We start from the raw sequence: 17,084 nt of genomic DNA on the forward strand, positions 1-17,084 counted from the left end.
TTACAATTGCAGTCCATCTCTAAGCAGTCCCAACTATACTTTCGATTCTTCTTCTTTGCTTGTTGTTATTATCTAACTACTATATGTATTACCTATTTGTCATGTTTATTGTGTAACTCCTCCATTAGAATATAAATTCCATGATAGCAGGAATTTGATGTATGTGTATGTTTAAACTGCTCTATGTCCTTAACCTAAAGTAATGCTTAACATATAGTGGGTAATCAATGAATCTCTGCCTTTCATTTTTGCTATGGACTAAAAATCTAGTTATTTTTGAGTGTTTTGTTTAAATACTACCCTTTCCCAAGTTCATAAATACATTCTACATTTTCTTCAAAAATTTTTGTTTTGCCTTTTACATTTAGGTTGTTAAGCCAAGAATTAATTGATCTTTCTGTATGGTGTGAGGTAGAGTTCTTTTTTTTTTTTAACCCCTTTTAGATAACCAGTTGCCCAGCAGGCTATATTTCTACTACATAATGGTTTTATGTAGTTTTTTCTCTCATAATGGTTTTATCCCTCTACTTTCTGGAGTCACTTGCCCTGTGAACTGCTCAGTATTAAGGTTCTATAAAAATGAAGCAAAACAAAGTATCAACCCCACAGTTTTATTTGTAAAGAATGAAGCATGAAAAGTCATATTTAAATGTACTCCAAAACCTGAAAAACCCACATCAGTTTCTCTGATACATATGTTAAAGTGCTTGATATCACAATACTCTTTAAATTTTAAGTACGCTCAGATGAGAAAAAAAATCCAGTTCTGATGCATTTTGTTAACAATACAAAGAAAACAATATAATTTAAATGCAGAAATGCTCATTTAAAAAAAAGATACACAGGGTACATTTATACATGGTTCAAGTGTAACATAGAGAATTCTTTTTATAAGTTTAACACCCTCATTTGATTGACAACAGGAACTCTTACCATACCTCTCTACTTTTAATAAGATCTGTCTGGTGTTTGGAATAAAGGCTGGGCCACATGTAAATACATTTAGGTAACTGGGTCAAGCGTGATTCCCTCCCACATAACCCAAGGATACCCTGGATTCCTTCAAATGAGGAGACTGTTTTTGACGATTTTTTTTCACTCTGGTATTAACTGCTCAATGTGATAACTTTCTGGAGCCAATCTTTATTTTGTCCTTGAGAGGACAATCATGTCTAGTAAGATCTGATAGGATGAGGTTATCCTTGGATTACTCTGATCTCACTCCATCGGTACCCTCTTCAAAAAGCTTGGAAATCAGTTTGATTCAAGAGATTTATAAATGTATTTTAACAGGAATAAGAGACCTAGTAGCTTATTATTTGTTTCTGCCTCCTTTTACACTAAAAGGTAATGTAACAAATACTTATATAAGAAACATGGACTTCAAATGACACGGATGACTTGGAAATAGGATTGATTCACTTTACAAAAGTAGAGATGATCTCAAGACTCCATTCTCAATCAGTGAAGGTGTGTTAATACTGAAATGTAAATAGCTACGGTTCAGATTGTCCTTTCGAATGGTGAAAAAGATAGACTAGTTTCTGTAAACCTCACAGAGAAAATACTCACAGTTCTCAAAATGAAAAACTACTGAAAAAATAATAATTCTTAGAAGAAAGAAGCTATTTCATCATTAAGAGTTACACTTCCAATGCTGTCAAATAAATATTTCCCTGGGGAATCTGAGGTCCTTGTCTGTTGCCTCACGTTTCAAAATATCTCAGAGGTGTCAACATTTACTACACATGAACTGTTATGTATAGCCTCTATCCCTCTTTTACTTACATTTACATACTACAGTGCTTTATTGCCAAAAAAAGGAAATATGAGCAATTCAGTATTTCCCCTGTATCATTCATATAGTGACAGAAGTTCATTAAAATGATTTCTTAAAAAACCATGTTAAAGTAAATACCATAGTGTTATAAAAGGTACAAAATGTGTGAAATATTTAAAATAAATTTTAGAGGGAAATCATAAACTTTTGCAAGCTTTAGGTTCTTCTATCAAATTCTTGCCCCCAGTGGGAAAGAGGATGGATAAGGTTGGGAGGCCTTCCTTTTGTTCTCAGCAGCCCATTTTTCTCCACTGAGAACCCTACTTTATACTACTCCACACTGAGCCTCAGTCATTTTTAAGGCGCTGGTAAGCCCCCAGACAGGGCACAGCTTCAGGGTCTCACACGTAATACCAATGTCGGTGTAATGCTACTATGTCACCAAGGTTGATATTAGGAGTTTCAGGACATTTGAAAAACACTTGGAAGATAAATGTTTCAAGAGATAATATTTTTGGCAAGTTAATTTTAAAACAATTTCTTCTTAACCTATTATTATGTGAAAATACTAATTATGATTCCAGGCATTACTTTTAATTTATTTTGAGAAAAAAAAAAGTCAATTACAAAATTGATTTTTATGTACTTTAACTTTGAAGTGTGATGACAAAGCAATATACTAATTTAAAGTATTAACAGGAAAAAAAAATAAAGTGTTAACAGAGCAGAAAGTATACCTCTGAATGACCTTCAGAAGTTATCTTAGAAGGCTATGTACATTTATTCTAAGGATTCTGCTACTGTCCCGCTCAAAATATTTTGATATTGGCTCAAAGATAGTTATAAGCCATGTAAGAACTAAGTCTTATTTCTTTAGAATTGTGTTTCTTATGTGACCCCAAACTTTGCTTAAGTATCCTTTTCATTCATCAACTTGTAACCTAAGGACTTTTTGTTGTTTCAAATTTTAAATTTCTTTTGAAAGGCCACCATTTCCCATCACTGGCAGTATTCAAAAGAATGGGCTGTAGGTCATTCAGGCAGCTCATAAGGAGGTCCCCCAGGTGTCTGGAGCACTGGCTTTATCACTGGCATACATATATGGACTCCCAAGGTGACCACTCTAAAGGGCCTAGCATTCTAGAGGATGTGTCAGTTCTGGTGTGACTCCTTCTTTTGAAATTGGTCATCTCACTACTATAGTCAGACAATAGAAAGTGGGATGAAATTTTAGGTATAACTCTTTTGGGAGGTATTAATTTTTAAAGTATTGGTATTATTCACAGGCCCAAAATCCAATTTTGCTCCTAGTTTTTTTTTTTTTTTGGCTGCGCTGTGAGGCTTGTGAGATCTTAGTTCCCTGACCAGGGATCAAACCCGGGCCCTTGGCAGTGAGAGTCCTAACCACTGGACCGCCAGAGAATTCCTGCTCCTACTTTTTAAAATAGGTGTAATTCTCTATAACTTAAGGACAATTTGTTAAAATGAATATTAATCCCTGTGCTACCTGTATAGGTGGATGAATAAACAACCAAGGGTAGAAAGACTATTAATATGAATGCCTTGGAGGCCAGTCTCATGCAGCCTGGTGTAATAAAAAACATGAATTCTAGACCCTGTGTTGTCACAGGTGTGCGGGTAAGTATTTAATCTCTCTGACCCTTAAGTGTTCCCATCTGTAAAATGAGAAGGCTAGACTAGATGACTCAATTCTAGCCTGCTAACCTAAGCCATCTCTCTGTTTGCCCAGAATGTGTCAGAAGCACGGCCTTTGGAAAAGGTAACAATGACAAAATCCGGAATTGGATCACGCTATGGTTTCTCATCACTGAAACAGTAAGTGCCTAGTGTGAAACAGGTTCTGGATGTCTCCCATAACAGACTTTCCATGTCCCTGCAACAGCCACACCACTGTGGACAAACTTCAGCTGTAGGCAAACAAATTTCTGGTCTACCCAGGTCACCCAGAACCATCTTCTTAAACCCTTTCCATGGGTTTCTAAATGCTGCCTTCCACTCTCCCTACCCTCCTCAAGTACTCAGTCACGTATTAAAAGGGCGTGTGCCTTGGCTGAATACAGTGTTTGATAAAGGGAGTGAGGCACTTGTTTCATTAGTTTCTTCTTCCAGGAAAAAAAAGGTAAACAACGCTATTGGCTAAAGCCTGGACCCTCAGATTACACAAGGGTCCTGAGAGGCCATGGCTTTGCTTCTCAGCCACAACTGGGAACAAAATCTGGAGCTCTGCTGAGGCAATTTCCCTGCTAACAACATGCAAATGCCTAATTAGACTTAAAGGACTGACCGTAAGATGAAGACTTAAGGTAACGAGCTAATACCAAATTTATTTAACTTCCTTAAAAAATACCAAACTGGAAAGTTACAATGTTTGGTCTCCTAAAATTGTTGCCTCTTGTTTCGCTTCCATTTTGTCAGTACTGGCCTGTACCTTCTCTGGGCCAGTTGTTTTACATTTTCACCCCTGCTTACAAAAGAACATAAAGCTTGCCCGGAAACACCCAGAAAGGGTTCATTCTTTCTCTCTTCTTCTGTTATTTGCATTATCATGGTCAACAAATACTTTCACAAAAACAGTCCAAGCCACACAGGGCCCTCCTCCTTCTTAAACATTCTTTCCATTTCCTGAGGGGGGATGTGCACCGGGAGAGGGGAGGGGGGTGATTGGAACCAAACAAAGACCGTGTTTGTGTTTATCTTTAAGAGGTAAGGACCACTGCAGGGTTGAGATGGCCAAATTAAAAGTACAGAATCAAACTGCTGTTTGCAGTTCTTAAGACCATGAGGCCAACACTGAAATTCACATCTCCCCAAAGTACCTCAAATAACAAGAATAAAAATGCCAAGAATGAAGTTAGTCTAGGCTAATCTTTCCAAAGTGTAAAGAAGTTATAATCCCACAAGTTAACACACTTCTCAGGGCTTTGTGTGTTCTCTTTCCAGTTTAGCCAAGCTCCTGGGGTACAGTATTTAAAATATTTGAATCATATCTTGTGCTGACGGAAAAAATTTTTCCAAAAGACTGGAAAAGTGGCTCAATTCAAACGTATGAAACATGTGAAACTTAAAAGCTGTAAGTGAGGGCTACTATCCCCTACAGTAGGTAAAGCTGTTTACATTCACAATACAAAGGATCAGACACCAGGATGACTGGTTACGACATAACAATGCATTCTGAGTTCCTTTGTGATACCGGGAGGAAAAAAAAAGTCCCACTGGGTTGCACTGTATTTACATGTTTACTGGCTTCTTCCTGACTAGCACCACTCTTTCTCCTCCCCCCACCCCCCACCTCCCAATACTTTTAAACTACTTATTTTAAGTCACAGGAATATTCAATCTAAGAAAAGTTATCTTATTAGAGTAATATAATTTCTCAAAGAAGAGAGCATATTTACACACATCTAACACATGAAAATACTCTATTTTATACTAAATTCCAGGTTCAAATGAACTACAATACAGCACTTTACCTTGTCTGTAGTGTCAGCATTGTTCAAATTGGGGGATACGGTGTGTTGCCCCCTGCAGTGACTCACTACCTCATCAGACAAGTCCAAATCAGTCCCGTCATTGGGGAAGGTTCAGGAACAAGGGGTCTGGACTGAGAGTTTCTAGCTAATTGGGTTACACATCCACTCCTTTGATGAGTGAGCCTTCTAAGACTATAGTGAAGTCCTGGATGGTCTGCAGAATGCGGATGAGGGAGTTGACGGTCATGCGATCTCGCAGGAGGGCACTCTCCTCATACATTCGGGTGATGGCAGGACACTCAGCTAACAGCGGAATCCACTGTGGGAGCAGGCGATCCCTACAGACCCAAACAGAAACAAGTCCTGAGCACTGCTGCCCTCGCTGGAGAACAAGGCACACACTGGAGCTTTTGACGACGGGAAGGTATGGGTGTGGGACTGGATGGGGAAAAATCTAGCCAAGCTCTGAGGTCACCAAAGACAAAACCAAAGTCAACTAGCTGGATAATGACTGGTTAAAAAGATAAGGTAATGAGACAGTGTAAGCTAACGAGGAAACCCATCAGGTTCTAAAAGTGGGTCTGCACAAGTTGGCCATAAGGACTTAGATGTATTAAAGAAATTCTCTATTCTGATTCTACCACTTTAAAAAAAGGCAGAATGCCATTTTGTATTCTTTTTTTACAGGGATGTTAATCAGACATCTGTGGCAAGGCATGCCAAAGTATATTGACCTTTTGTGAAGAAAGTTTCCATTTAATTGTAGGGACTAGCGCTTTTTTTTTTAATTTACACAACATTACAAGGTAAGGAACAAAATCAAAGCAGAAAAACATGAAGTAGATTTTATAAACCAAAAGAGGGGTTGCGCTGGTCTAATAAATCAGAACAGTAAAGAGATAAAAGGAGATAAGGATCATACTCAAAAGGAACTTTAAAAAACACAGCTGAAATTGGGCAGCTTTTATCAAGAAGAAATACAGAACTTAGCTCAGTAAACCAGTTGTTTCAGGAGGACAGAATCTCAATCTTCAGTGTCTCCTGATTAAACTGACATGAGCTATCTGTCACTAAGTAGCTAAGACATCCTCACTGAGCACCTCTCGCTAAGCCTTCATGACAAGGCAGCTAGGCCATCCTGCACCTCTTGCTGGGGCTTCTAGGGGTTTAGAAGAAAACAAACATTGCACAGATAAAAAATCTTCTAAAGAGCTATGTGGTTCATTTCTTACAATTCTGAGAGCCGTTTTAAAATTAATGGAGTGTACAGCTCCTATGCGTCATTTAAAAAAAAGAAAGGGGTAGGAAATTGTCTTAAGGAGAAGACTTTCCATAGTAAGAATTACTTAGATAGTAAGAATTCCACAATGTATTAAAATTAAAGCAACATGGTAGCATATACACACTATACAAGCTCTATACAGGAAATATATATGTGTGAATGTGCTGGTGTGTCTAATTATCTACCAATCTACCTATTATCCACCCACCTCTGGTGCAGTACTGTGTAACGGTTCAGAGCTTTGGGCTCTGGAGTGCGACTAGGTGTAAATCTTGGCTCTGCCTCTTTCTAGCTGTGTGATCTTGGGAAAGTTTGTTAACTTACCCGTGCCTCTTCTACTTTCTATTTTCTCATCTGTACCGTGGGGATATCGCTTGCTACTTCATGCAGTGGTGGTGGTAAAGTGACAGGAGGGTTAAATAAGATAATGTACGTGAAGTACTGAACATACTGCCCAACACATAGCAAGCACCCAATAAACAGGAGTCTCATAAAATTTGGTACGAAAGAAACCCACGGGAGAGCTTTGGAAGGGGCATGATCTGGTATAATCTTTTCTAAATTCTTGCTCAGCATGTGACAAAGACAGGGAAAGTCAAGAACTGGCTTAATACCGTGTTCCAAGGCAAACTAAAATCTGGAATTTGCCGTCCTTCCCAATGTTCCTGGGTGCAGTATTAATAGCATTTACATAGTGGCAGAAGGTTTTGCAGGATGATTTCTGAATGAGGACATCATCTTCATTGTCTAGAATCTGGTCAGTTGTTTCAAAATAGGCAACTGCTCTCTCTGGAGAAGGAAGTCAGAGTCATATCACAATACACATAATACTTCAAATAAAAAAAGATGAATCACTTGGTTTATTCTGGAAATACTAATGACACTTTGCATTATAGCCAGTCTTAAAACCCAAACCATTACTTTATCCTGGTTTCACAATAAATTCTAGAGGCCCATGTTTCATGGTAGAACAATATGCTCCCAGGAGTTTATTTTCTAATCTAGACTGCATTCCAGACGGTTGGAAAGTTTACTCTCTTTAGAATACCTTCAAGAAATGGCAGTTGACAGCAAAGAAAAAAAACCCCATGAACTTGTCTGTTAAGACTGGAGCCTTCTAAGAGTAAGTAGCAAAGACATGGTAGCCATTGAGGTGGCGCCCTTTGTTCTAGTTATAGAATGGCTGGCTAACACTGTGCAACAAAATCCTTGAAATGGAACTGCTTCAGTAAATCTGAGGAAGAGGGACTTCCCTGGTGGTGCAGTGGTTAAGAATCCGCCTGCCAATGCAGGGGACACGGGTTCAAGCCCTGGTCCGGGAAGATCCCACATGCCATGGAGCAACTAAGCCCGGGCACCGCAACTACTGGGCCTGCGCTCTAGAACCCGTGAGCCACAACTACTGAGCCCGCGTGCTACAACTACTGAAGCCCGTGCGCCTAGAGCCCGTGCTCCACAACAAAGAGAAGCCACGGCAATGAGAAGCCCGCGAACCGCAACCAAGAGTAGCCCCCGTGTGCCACAACTAGAGAAAGTCTGTGTGCAGCAACAAAGACCCAACACAGCCAAAAATAAATAAATTTATTAAAAAAAAAAATCTGAGGAAGAGTTATGTATATACATATCAGAAGCAGGAGCAGTAAGAGTCTATGCATTCCAAAAGAAAAAAAAACAGGGCTTCCCTGGTGGCCCAGTGGCTGAGAGTCTGCCTGCCGATGCAGGGGACGCGGGTTCATGCCTCGGTCTGGGAGGATCCCGCATGCCGCGGAGCGGCTGGGCTGTGAGCCGTGGCCGTTGAGCCTGCTCGTCCGGAGCCTGTACTCCACAACAGGAGAGGCCACAACAGTAAGAGGCCCACATACCGCAAAAAAAAAAAAAAAAAAAAAGAAAAGAAAAAAAACTAACCCACTCTAGGGGGCCTAGCTCTGTCAACTTTCCTTTCTTTGTCTAAAAGTTATTGGATAAAATCAACTACTTCATCCAGGCCTTATTTACAAACATGAAATGATTAATTTCCCTGTGAAAGAAACTGGGAATTGTAGAAGAAGCTGCATAGCAAAATAAAGAATACAAAGTTTAGCGAGCTAGAGCAGTACATTCCAGTAGAACTTTCCATGATGATGAAAATATTCTACATCTGCAAGGTCCAATTCTACAGCCACTAGTAGGGCTGGTGTGACTGAGGGAGTGAATTTTAAACTTAATTTAAATTAAGCCAATTTAAATAGCCACATGTGACTACTGGTTACCATACTGGACAGCACAGAACTAGAGTGATCCTTTTAAAACATAGATTATATCATGTCACTCCTTAGCTCCAGGCCTTCCAAGGACTTCCCATACCATTCAGTATAAAGAACAAAGTGCTTCCAGAGGCCTAGAAGGCCCTTCACAACCGGCTCTGGCAGTAAACACCCTCTCCTCCAAATCCCAGCCCCTCTCCCTCACTCCGCTCCGGTCCCACCGACATGCCTGCTGCTCCATGCAAGGCCAAGCACAGCCCCACCCTGCTCTGCTGGGGTGCTTCTTTCAGCCTCCAGTGCCCTCTTCCCCGTATTCACAAGGCTCACTTCCTTGAAGTCTTTGCTTAATGTTACCTTGTCAACAAAGTCTATAAGCACCCCGATTAAAAGAGTGCCCCCACTCCATTTCCTTTCACCTTGCTCTATTTTTTTCCGGATCAACGATGACCTTCCAATATATCAGATGAATTGCATATCTGTTATGTTTTTGTGTATTGTTTGCCCCTACCAGATTATAAATTTGTCAACCATAGGAATTTCTGTGTTTTGTTTACTTTTATCTTTATGTATATCTTGAGCATCTAGAATACTGTTTAGAATATTGTGGACATTTATATATATTTGTTGACTGAATGAAAAGCACAGATACTGCTTATTTGATATTTACTTTTAAAAACATACACCCTTATCACTAACTTATTCACTCCAATCCCTGAGTTTGAGTTTTCTAAGAAACATTTTGATGACCTTATAACAACACACACCAGCTTTAATTTACCTATGAAGTCCCAGATGAAGACGTTCTTGTGAAAGATGCGAGCAGATTTGAAGCCATGGTGGAAAACTTGCTCAAGTGCTGCAACTAAGCCACTCTCTCCACACAGCAACACAGTGAGGCTTCCTCTCTGTGGAGCACAACACACAGTGCCGGACAATAAGCTCTTGCTCGATGTTTAGGAAAAACACTAGAGGAACAAGTGCTGAGAGTAGCAATGAAGCATTTTTTGCAGCTATTAGAAAGCTTACAAATTAAAATTAAAGCACCTTTTATTGCCTTATGTATCATGTATAAAGCAGCTTTAAAATCCTACCATATTAAGTTTTATAGCCCATCATACCTCTTTTTCAGGTTTGTGAAAATGTTTCACAATATTGTTCACAGCTTCTCCAATTCCTTCTTGGATCTGTCCAGCATTGGGTTCTAAAAAATAATCAATAATGGCTGAATTCTCATGCAAGGGAAATAAACCAAAGTACTACAGGACATCAACTGTGCCTGCCTGTGGTGGAAACACTTCACCAGAGCAGGCTGGCTTGTCAGGGTTCCGTGAAACTTGCCTTGGCCAGTTTGGCCAAGGGAGAGGCATATTGGCACAATGGAGTAGAAACCAAGAGACCCCCAAGATTCAAATCCCAGCCTTACCACTTGCAATCCATAACCTTGGTCAAATTATCTAACTTCCTCTGAGTTTGAGTTTCTTCAATCTATAACAGGGAAAACACACACCTCTAGGGTCACAGGGAAAAGTGAATGAGATATTATGTGTAAGTCATCTGGCATGGTGCCTGTCACAAAGTGCTACTAGTCCTCAGATCTAAGGAGAGAGGTGGGAAAGACCCACAGCGTCATTCCTCAGGTACCTCTTATCCCACCTACCTCCGAGTCCTTAGTAGGCACAGACTAAGGCTTCTGGAGCTCTGAATGTCTAATTTGGATCATGTGCTTTGCTGTTGTCTTAAAAGTAAAGGGTATATGTTTAAAGATGCCAGGTACATGGGGACACCCTGCCTCGAAGCCCAGAACTGTTTCTTTCTGGCCACTTAGTCCATCTGGGCACTGCTTCATTCTCTCAGCCAGTACTTGCTTACCTAGGCCCCCTTCCTGAGGGAGAGCTTGGTGGGTTTCTTGAATGGAATCTAAAGCACCTTTGCCTCCCAAACCCCAAGAATGATTAAAAAAAAAAAAAAGGAGAAAAAGACGGAAAAGAAAGAAAGGTGGTAAACAGGTTTCATCCATGGATAGAAGTAAGTAACAAGAGAAAAATTAAATAATTGGTCTTTTCTTGTAGTGATTAACTCTTAAATCAAACTCACATATCACACTATAAATGACATGCTATACAGTCTAGAATTTAAGAATCTTTAAATTCATATTGCTGGAGGATTTCTTGCATAAGACATTTTCCAGGTAAGACTCAAGTAAGTTTTCTCTACACCAATGCAAAAAAGTTGTTAAAATGGAAACCTCTTATAATTGAAGGACTGATACTGTGTCATCTCCAGCTCCTAGTAATCTTTTTACTTGTACCTTTCTCTTTTAAACATGAAGATCTATGTTGAAAGCTTTTATTCATTTCGAATGAACCCTGTGCTGATCAGCATTACTTTGAAACCAATTTAAAATGTTTAGTTCTCTAAATATCACCTTGCACACACTGTGAAAAAAACACCACGGTACCCACCTCTGAGTTTCACATTATTTAAAATTTTCTGCTTAATGAGAAAGAAAATATGACTGGAAGCGGGGGATAAGGCCTCTCAAGACATTAATACCCCATAAAATTGGACTGATTCACAAGTTGTAATAATTTGGAAGGACTGAACTGAAATCCACTTTTTAATTTTAAATCAGCATAGCTGAGGTATTACATACAATAAATTCACCAATTTTAAGTGTGTAATTTGATGAGTTTTGACAGATGTATAGACATATAACCATCACCACAAACATAATATAGAAAATTTCCATCAACCCAAAAAGTTCCCCCATTCCCCTTTTCAGTCAATCCCCTTCCCCAGCTCATAACCCCTGTCAACTGCTGATCTGTTTTTCATCGTTATTATATTGGCTTTTCCAGAATTTAATACAAATGGAATCATATAGTGTCTGGTCCTTTGTGTCTGGTTTCTCTCACCTGGCATAATAGTTTTGATTCATCCGTGATGCTAGATATATCCACAGTATTGCTGAATAGTATCCCATTGACTAGATCTACCACTATTTGCTTCTCCACTCACCAGCTGGTGGACACTGGGGTTGCTTCCATTTTGGCTATTATGAATAAAGCTGCTAGCAGCATTTGAGTACAAGTCTTGGTGTAGATATATGTATTTATTTCTTTGGGGTATATATCTAGAGTGGGACTGCTGGGTCAAGTGTATGGTTAGTATGTGTATATCTTTAAAAGAAATTGCCAAATGGTTTTTCCTTTTGCATTCCCACTGGCAATATATGAGTATTCCACTGTTCTCTACCCTTATTTTAGCTATTCTAGTGTGTGTGTGTGTTAAGTTTACTTCTGAAGGCAGAGAAGAATTATGAATACAGGGAATCATTTGAGAAAGAATAATTTTACATTTTAGACTGTATCATTCTAATAGCTAATACATTACTACGTACTAAGAAATGGATATGGAATAATAATAGCTAAGGAAACTGCTCTGTTAGTTAACTAAGGACCTCTTAGGTACCTCTTATTCTACTCATGGTTACTGTCTATAAACTGAAATAAAACCACTTCACTGATAAACTTCTGTGATTTTTCACTAAATCATACTGCCTCTTTATTAGTTTTCTGTGGTTCTGGTACTAGGTTACCACAAATTTGGTAACGTAAAAAAGCAGAAATTTATTCTCCCACAATTCCAAAGGCAAAAGTCAGAAATCAGTATCACCAGGCAGAAGCCAAGGTGTGGACAGGGCTGCACTTCCTCTGGAGGCTCAGTGGAAGAAGCTGCTCCTTGCCTCTTCAAGCTCTGGTGGCTCTGGCATTCCTTGGCTTGTGGCCGCATCACTTCAATTTCTGCCTCCATCTTTCTATTGTCTTCTCCTCTGTGTGTGTCTAATTTCCTTTTGCCTCCCTCTTATAAGAACACATGTGATTGCATTTAGGGCCTACCTGGATAATCCAGGATAATCTCCCCATCTCAAGTTCCTTAACTTAATTATATTTGCCAAGACCCTTTTTCTAAATAAAGTAACATTTACAGATCCCAGGGATTAAAATCTGATACCCCTGGGAGACATTATTCAGCCTATTAAAGACCACATTAGTATATATTAGAAGTTTATTGTACTATTCAAAATGGCATATGAACATAGTATCCTATCCACAGAATTCACTTTTTTATAGTATTTTGTTTTATCACTTCTACAGGAAGTTGGGGGTGGGGTAGGGAGAGGAATTTTTAGAATTCCTCTTAGAAAAAGGGGCTTTGGATAACTAGATGTAGGAGTACTGTAACATGTAACTGTCCTTATTCCTCCTTTAAGTTTCAGGCAAGATATTATTTCTTCATACTTCCAAAGCTTAATTAAAACATAAGCAGGCAGTTTTTGTTGGATTTTAGCATCTAAATTCTTCAGGGGCTTTTAACTATTTGTTAATGTCCTGCTTTATTTTTCCTTTTTTCTCTCCCCATTCTTTTTTTTTTTTTAAATTATTTTATTTTATTGGCCACGTTGGGTCTTTGTTGCTGTGCGTGGGCTTTCTCTACTTGTGGTGAGTGGGGGCTACTCTTCGTTGCAGTGCGCAGGTTTCTCATTGTGGTGGCTTCTCTTGTTGCAGAGCACGGGCTTCAGCAGTTGTGGTGCATGGGCTTCAGTAGTTGTGGCACGCGGGCTCAGTAGTTGTGGTTGCAGGCTCTAGAGCGTAGGCTAGGTAGCTGTGGCGCACGGTCTTAGTTGCTCTGCGGCATGTGGGATCTTCCCTAGCCAGGGCTCAAACCCGTGTCCCCTGCATTGGCAGGTGGATTCTTAACCACTGCGCCCCCAGGGAAGCCCTCTCTCCCCACTCTGAAAGCCTTTCTCTCAAATTAATTTTCCTCAGCTTTTTTCTTTTCAATCTCCTTACCGTAATTCATTAATACAACAGTTTTCTATGAAATGGCTACATGATGCCTGCAACATGACACACTGGAAAATAAAAAAACTATTTACTGGTAGTTTTTCCTGTCAGTGAAGTGATGCTTAGTCTCCTGGCCATGGTGGGTGATTTCTGCTGGGGTGGAGTCCGACACTGCTTCACTAGATCCTCATCTGCTGCTGATGTCATCAATTCTCCAATGAGAATTCTCTCCAGGCTTCCATCATCAATGCCTTTCCCCAGCCACCGCCCGCATGGGAACCTGGTAGGACAGAAACAAACTTCAGGATCACCAATATCTTACTAGCTTTAATTAGAATTTTTAAATGGCACCATGGGTGAAGCCCATCATTTTAGTGCCTGTGGGTTGCTTTTTTCATTATGAAAAATTTCAAACACATAAAAAAGTAGAAAAGATAAGAGACACCCATATTCTTATGACTTAAACATAACATTTTGCCATATGCTTCATTTTTATTTTTTGTTAAAAGTATTTTAAAGTAAATTACAAACAAAAGGACATTTTACTCCCAAGCACTTTAGTATGAGTCTCTGAAAACTAAAGATATTCTTTCTTATATAAAGAGAATAAATTGTTATCATCAAATTAAAATAATTCTTTAATATTTTCTCATACCTCGTCTGTATTAAAATTCTGGGGTTAGTTTCAACAACAATATCTTCAAACTAGATGCTAATGTGGGAGTTAAGTCACAGGAGAAAAGAGGAGAATGTTCTCAAAGAAGAGCGCTGGCTTTGCCCAGGAGCATCCGAAAGAGCCCTTTCCTCTTACTGACATTATTTTAAGCTTCTTTTTTGTTTCCTTTTTTTTTATCAGACTTCCACCAATCATTTTCAACATTTGTGGACTAAGCATTAGCAGCAAACACAATCAGTTTCTTAAAAGTATTTTGGGGACAATTTTGTATTTGGAACAAAATAACACAATTTTGTTATGACATAAACAGAAACAAAACAACCCAAAAAACTAAACTAAAATTCAGAAGGCAGCGGGAAAGCTTTGGAATGAAAATAATTCTCAAACCTTTTCTTGTCTAAAGAGTCTTAAAAGAAGTGTGAGCTCCCAAGGACATTTACTTACCTGTATGTATGTCCTGTGATTTCGTTTCTGACCATGACACAATCCACTAGCCATTTGGCTAACAGTCCTGAGTTATCGTGACCAATCTGAACAGTAGTCAGCTTCCCCAGGTTCTGGCACTGCAGGGACAGGACCACAGGTTACTCAGTACCTGATCCCTTCCTGCTACCTCTCAGCTTTAGCAGTGGTGCCATGGTTCCATCCAATTTAACGACTGCGGAGGACCCACTCTGCACAATGTGTTCTGCTGTGCACTAGAGAAAAATATTCACACCTAGTAGATCCCTTCTAATGAGACAGGAGACATAGGAACATTAACTATCGAATGAGAGGGACTGCGCAATGCCCTAGAGTAGAGATGTAAACAGGTACTTGAAGAACACTGGGGAAAGAACGATGATTTCTAATTGGAGAACCCAGAAACATTGCAGAGTCAGTGATTTGTGCCTATGAAGGATGAGAAGAATCTCAAGAAGTGGGAAAAGGATGCTGTTTAGATTTAGTTGCAGACAGGTCAGAGAAACAATTATAGATACAAAAAATCACCAACATGACTAGTTTTCTGCTTCTAATAAAATACTAAGGCAGAACTGACTTCAAACCTCACCTAGAAGTCTTTGAAGCTGTTGTTAAAAAAAGAAAAAAAAAACCCAAAAAAAAACATAGTTATCAGTGTCCTTCCTGACCCATCGTGGACAAGTACAAAAGAAAGCGATGATAATAGGAGTGGTGAAAATAAATGTCAACTAAATTCTGACTTTTAAATTCTGATAAAAGATCATAGACCCCAGACATAGACCCGAGATCTGGGGTCTACCCCAGACATAGACCCCAGATCATAGACATCAGAACTATGAGTTCTCAAAGCCCTTGACGTCTTTGAATCACAGCGATCTAGGTGAGGGAGGATGGCATCTTGAATTAGTTGTGGCAGCAGAGATGGAAAGAAGTAGGCAGATGTGAGAGTCTAGAAACAGCAATGATGGGACTTACAATGCAGTTTATGTTCCGTACTTGGTAGTCGAAGAAGAGCCAAGGATTTTAATCTTTTATATACAGATGGCTGTGACCCCACTAGATAGATAGTGTCAAAATTAGCTCTTGGGCAGTGTTATGACTCTGAGTGGAAGCTGCTATACCTAGACTCCAAGGAACATGAGAACAGGACATTTCAGTTAGCACCATTTCCCTCCTGAAGCAAGAACAGCTGTTTGTCTTCTTCCTGCATGTCAGGATCAACCAGCATGTGGGCTCAAAAGTATGGGAATACGTCACCAGGTAAGACCTGAAAACTGACTACCATAGTGAAAGGTATATTTTTGCAAAATCACTTTATAAATATCACCACGTGGTCTAAAAACCAAAAGCATGGATAGCAGTTCCCCTGTCCCTTTGACTAGGTTCAGGCAGGGTGAATTTACAGTTTGGAAGAGAACCACTGTGAGGAAAGCATTACTTGAATGTTCTCTACTTGCCAGGGTTCCGTGCTAGGCACTGGGAATTATGGAATAGGACCTGGCAAAGCCCCAAAGTGCACCATTATGAGTGGAAAAATAGAGCTTAACAATTAAAATAACAATAAAAATACAAAAATTCACGTGTTCAAGACAACTTTAGGTATATAGTCCCCAAAATGATCCTGCATACTTAATTACTCCTTTATATTATTTGACTCAAGGAAAAATGAAAAAGTGAAACTGGCATCGTTGTGTAGAACTATGTATGACACTTTGTGCTAAGAAAGGTATTAGCTGGGCTTCCCTGGTGGCGCAGTGGTTGAGAGTCCGCCTGCCAATGCAGGGGACACGGGTTCGTGCCCCAGTCCGGGAAGATCCCACATGCCGCGGAGCGGCTGGGCCCGTGAGCCATGGCTGCTGAGCCTGCGCGTCCGGAGCCTGTGCTCCGTAACGGGAGAGGCCACAACAGTGAGAGGCCTGCATACCACAAAAAAAAAAGAAAGGTATTAGCTGAACTTACTTCAAAGGTCATTTCGAGGAGATTTTTGGGAATCTGCATTACTCCCGTGTCTCCTAGTTCTCCTGATACACAGATCCAAGGGTTCGATGTGATGATCGCATTGCTCAGCTTTTTGATGGGAATGATCACTGACCTATACGGAATCACTGAAAGAAAAATGCTGAAATTAATACAGAATTACAATAAAATTCTCCTGATAACAAAACAAATATACATTAAGAACTCGGCTGGCTTTCACAGATACTTTGCTTTTTAATGATCTATCAAGATGTACTTAAACAAAAAGATAGATCATAACCTCCCCCAGTCTAGAAAGATGAGGTCTGGTTTATAAGCCAAAAGTC

The 17,084-nt window shown here is 39.6% G+C and overlaps 1 protein-coding gene across 1 annotated transcript in view; it reads right to left on the minus strand.

Moving 5' to 3' along the window:
- Positions 1 to 3,091: 3,091 nt before the first annotated feature.
- Positions 3,092 to 17,084, minus strand: part of DENND5B (DENN domain containing 5B) — a 99,250-nt gene continuing 85,257 nt past the window's right edge. Inside the window, exons 13-19 of the mRNA XM_029206557.1 lie at positions 16,741 to 16,886; positions 14,764 to 14,882; positions 13,736 to 13,923; positions 9,915 to 9,997; positions 9,575 to 9,701; positions 7,168 to 7,342; positions 3,092 to 5,609 (exon numbers count right to left, since the gene is read on the minus strand). Of these exons, the coding sequence (XP_029062390.1) occupies positions 5,426 to 5,609; positions 7,168 to 7,342; positions 9,575 to 9,701; positions 9,915 to 9,997; positions 13,736 to 13,923; positions 14,764 to 14,882; positions 16,741 to 16,886 (1,022 nt within the window). The 3' untranslated portion in view covers positions 3,092 to 5,425. The remainder of the gene's footprint in view (positions 5,610 to 7,167; positions 7,343 to 9,574; positions 9,702 to 9,914; positions 9,998 to 13,735; positions 13,924 to 14,763; positions 14,883 to 16,740; positions 16,887 to 17,084) is intronic.

The sequence above is a fragment of the Monodon monoceros genome, unplaced genomic scaffold, assembly GCF_005190385.1.
Source record: "Monodon monoceros isolate NGI ecotype Baffin Bay Population unplaced genomic scaffold, NGI_Narwhal_1 Super_Scaffold_6, whole genome shotgun sequence".
Taxonomy (NCBI): Eukaryota; Metazoa; Chordata; class Mammalia; order Artiodactyla; family Monodontidae; genus Monodon; species Monodon monoceros.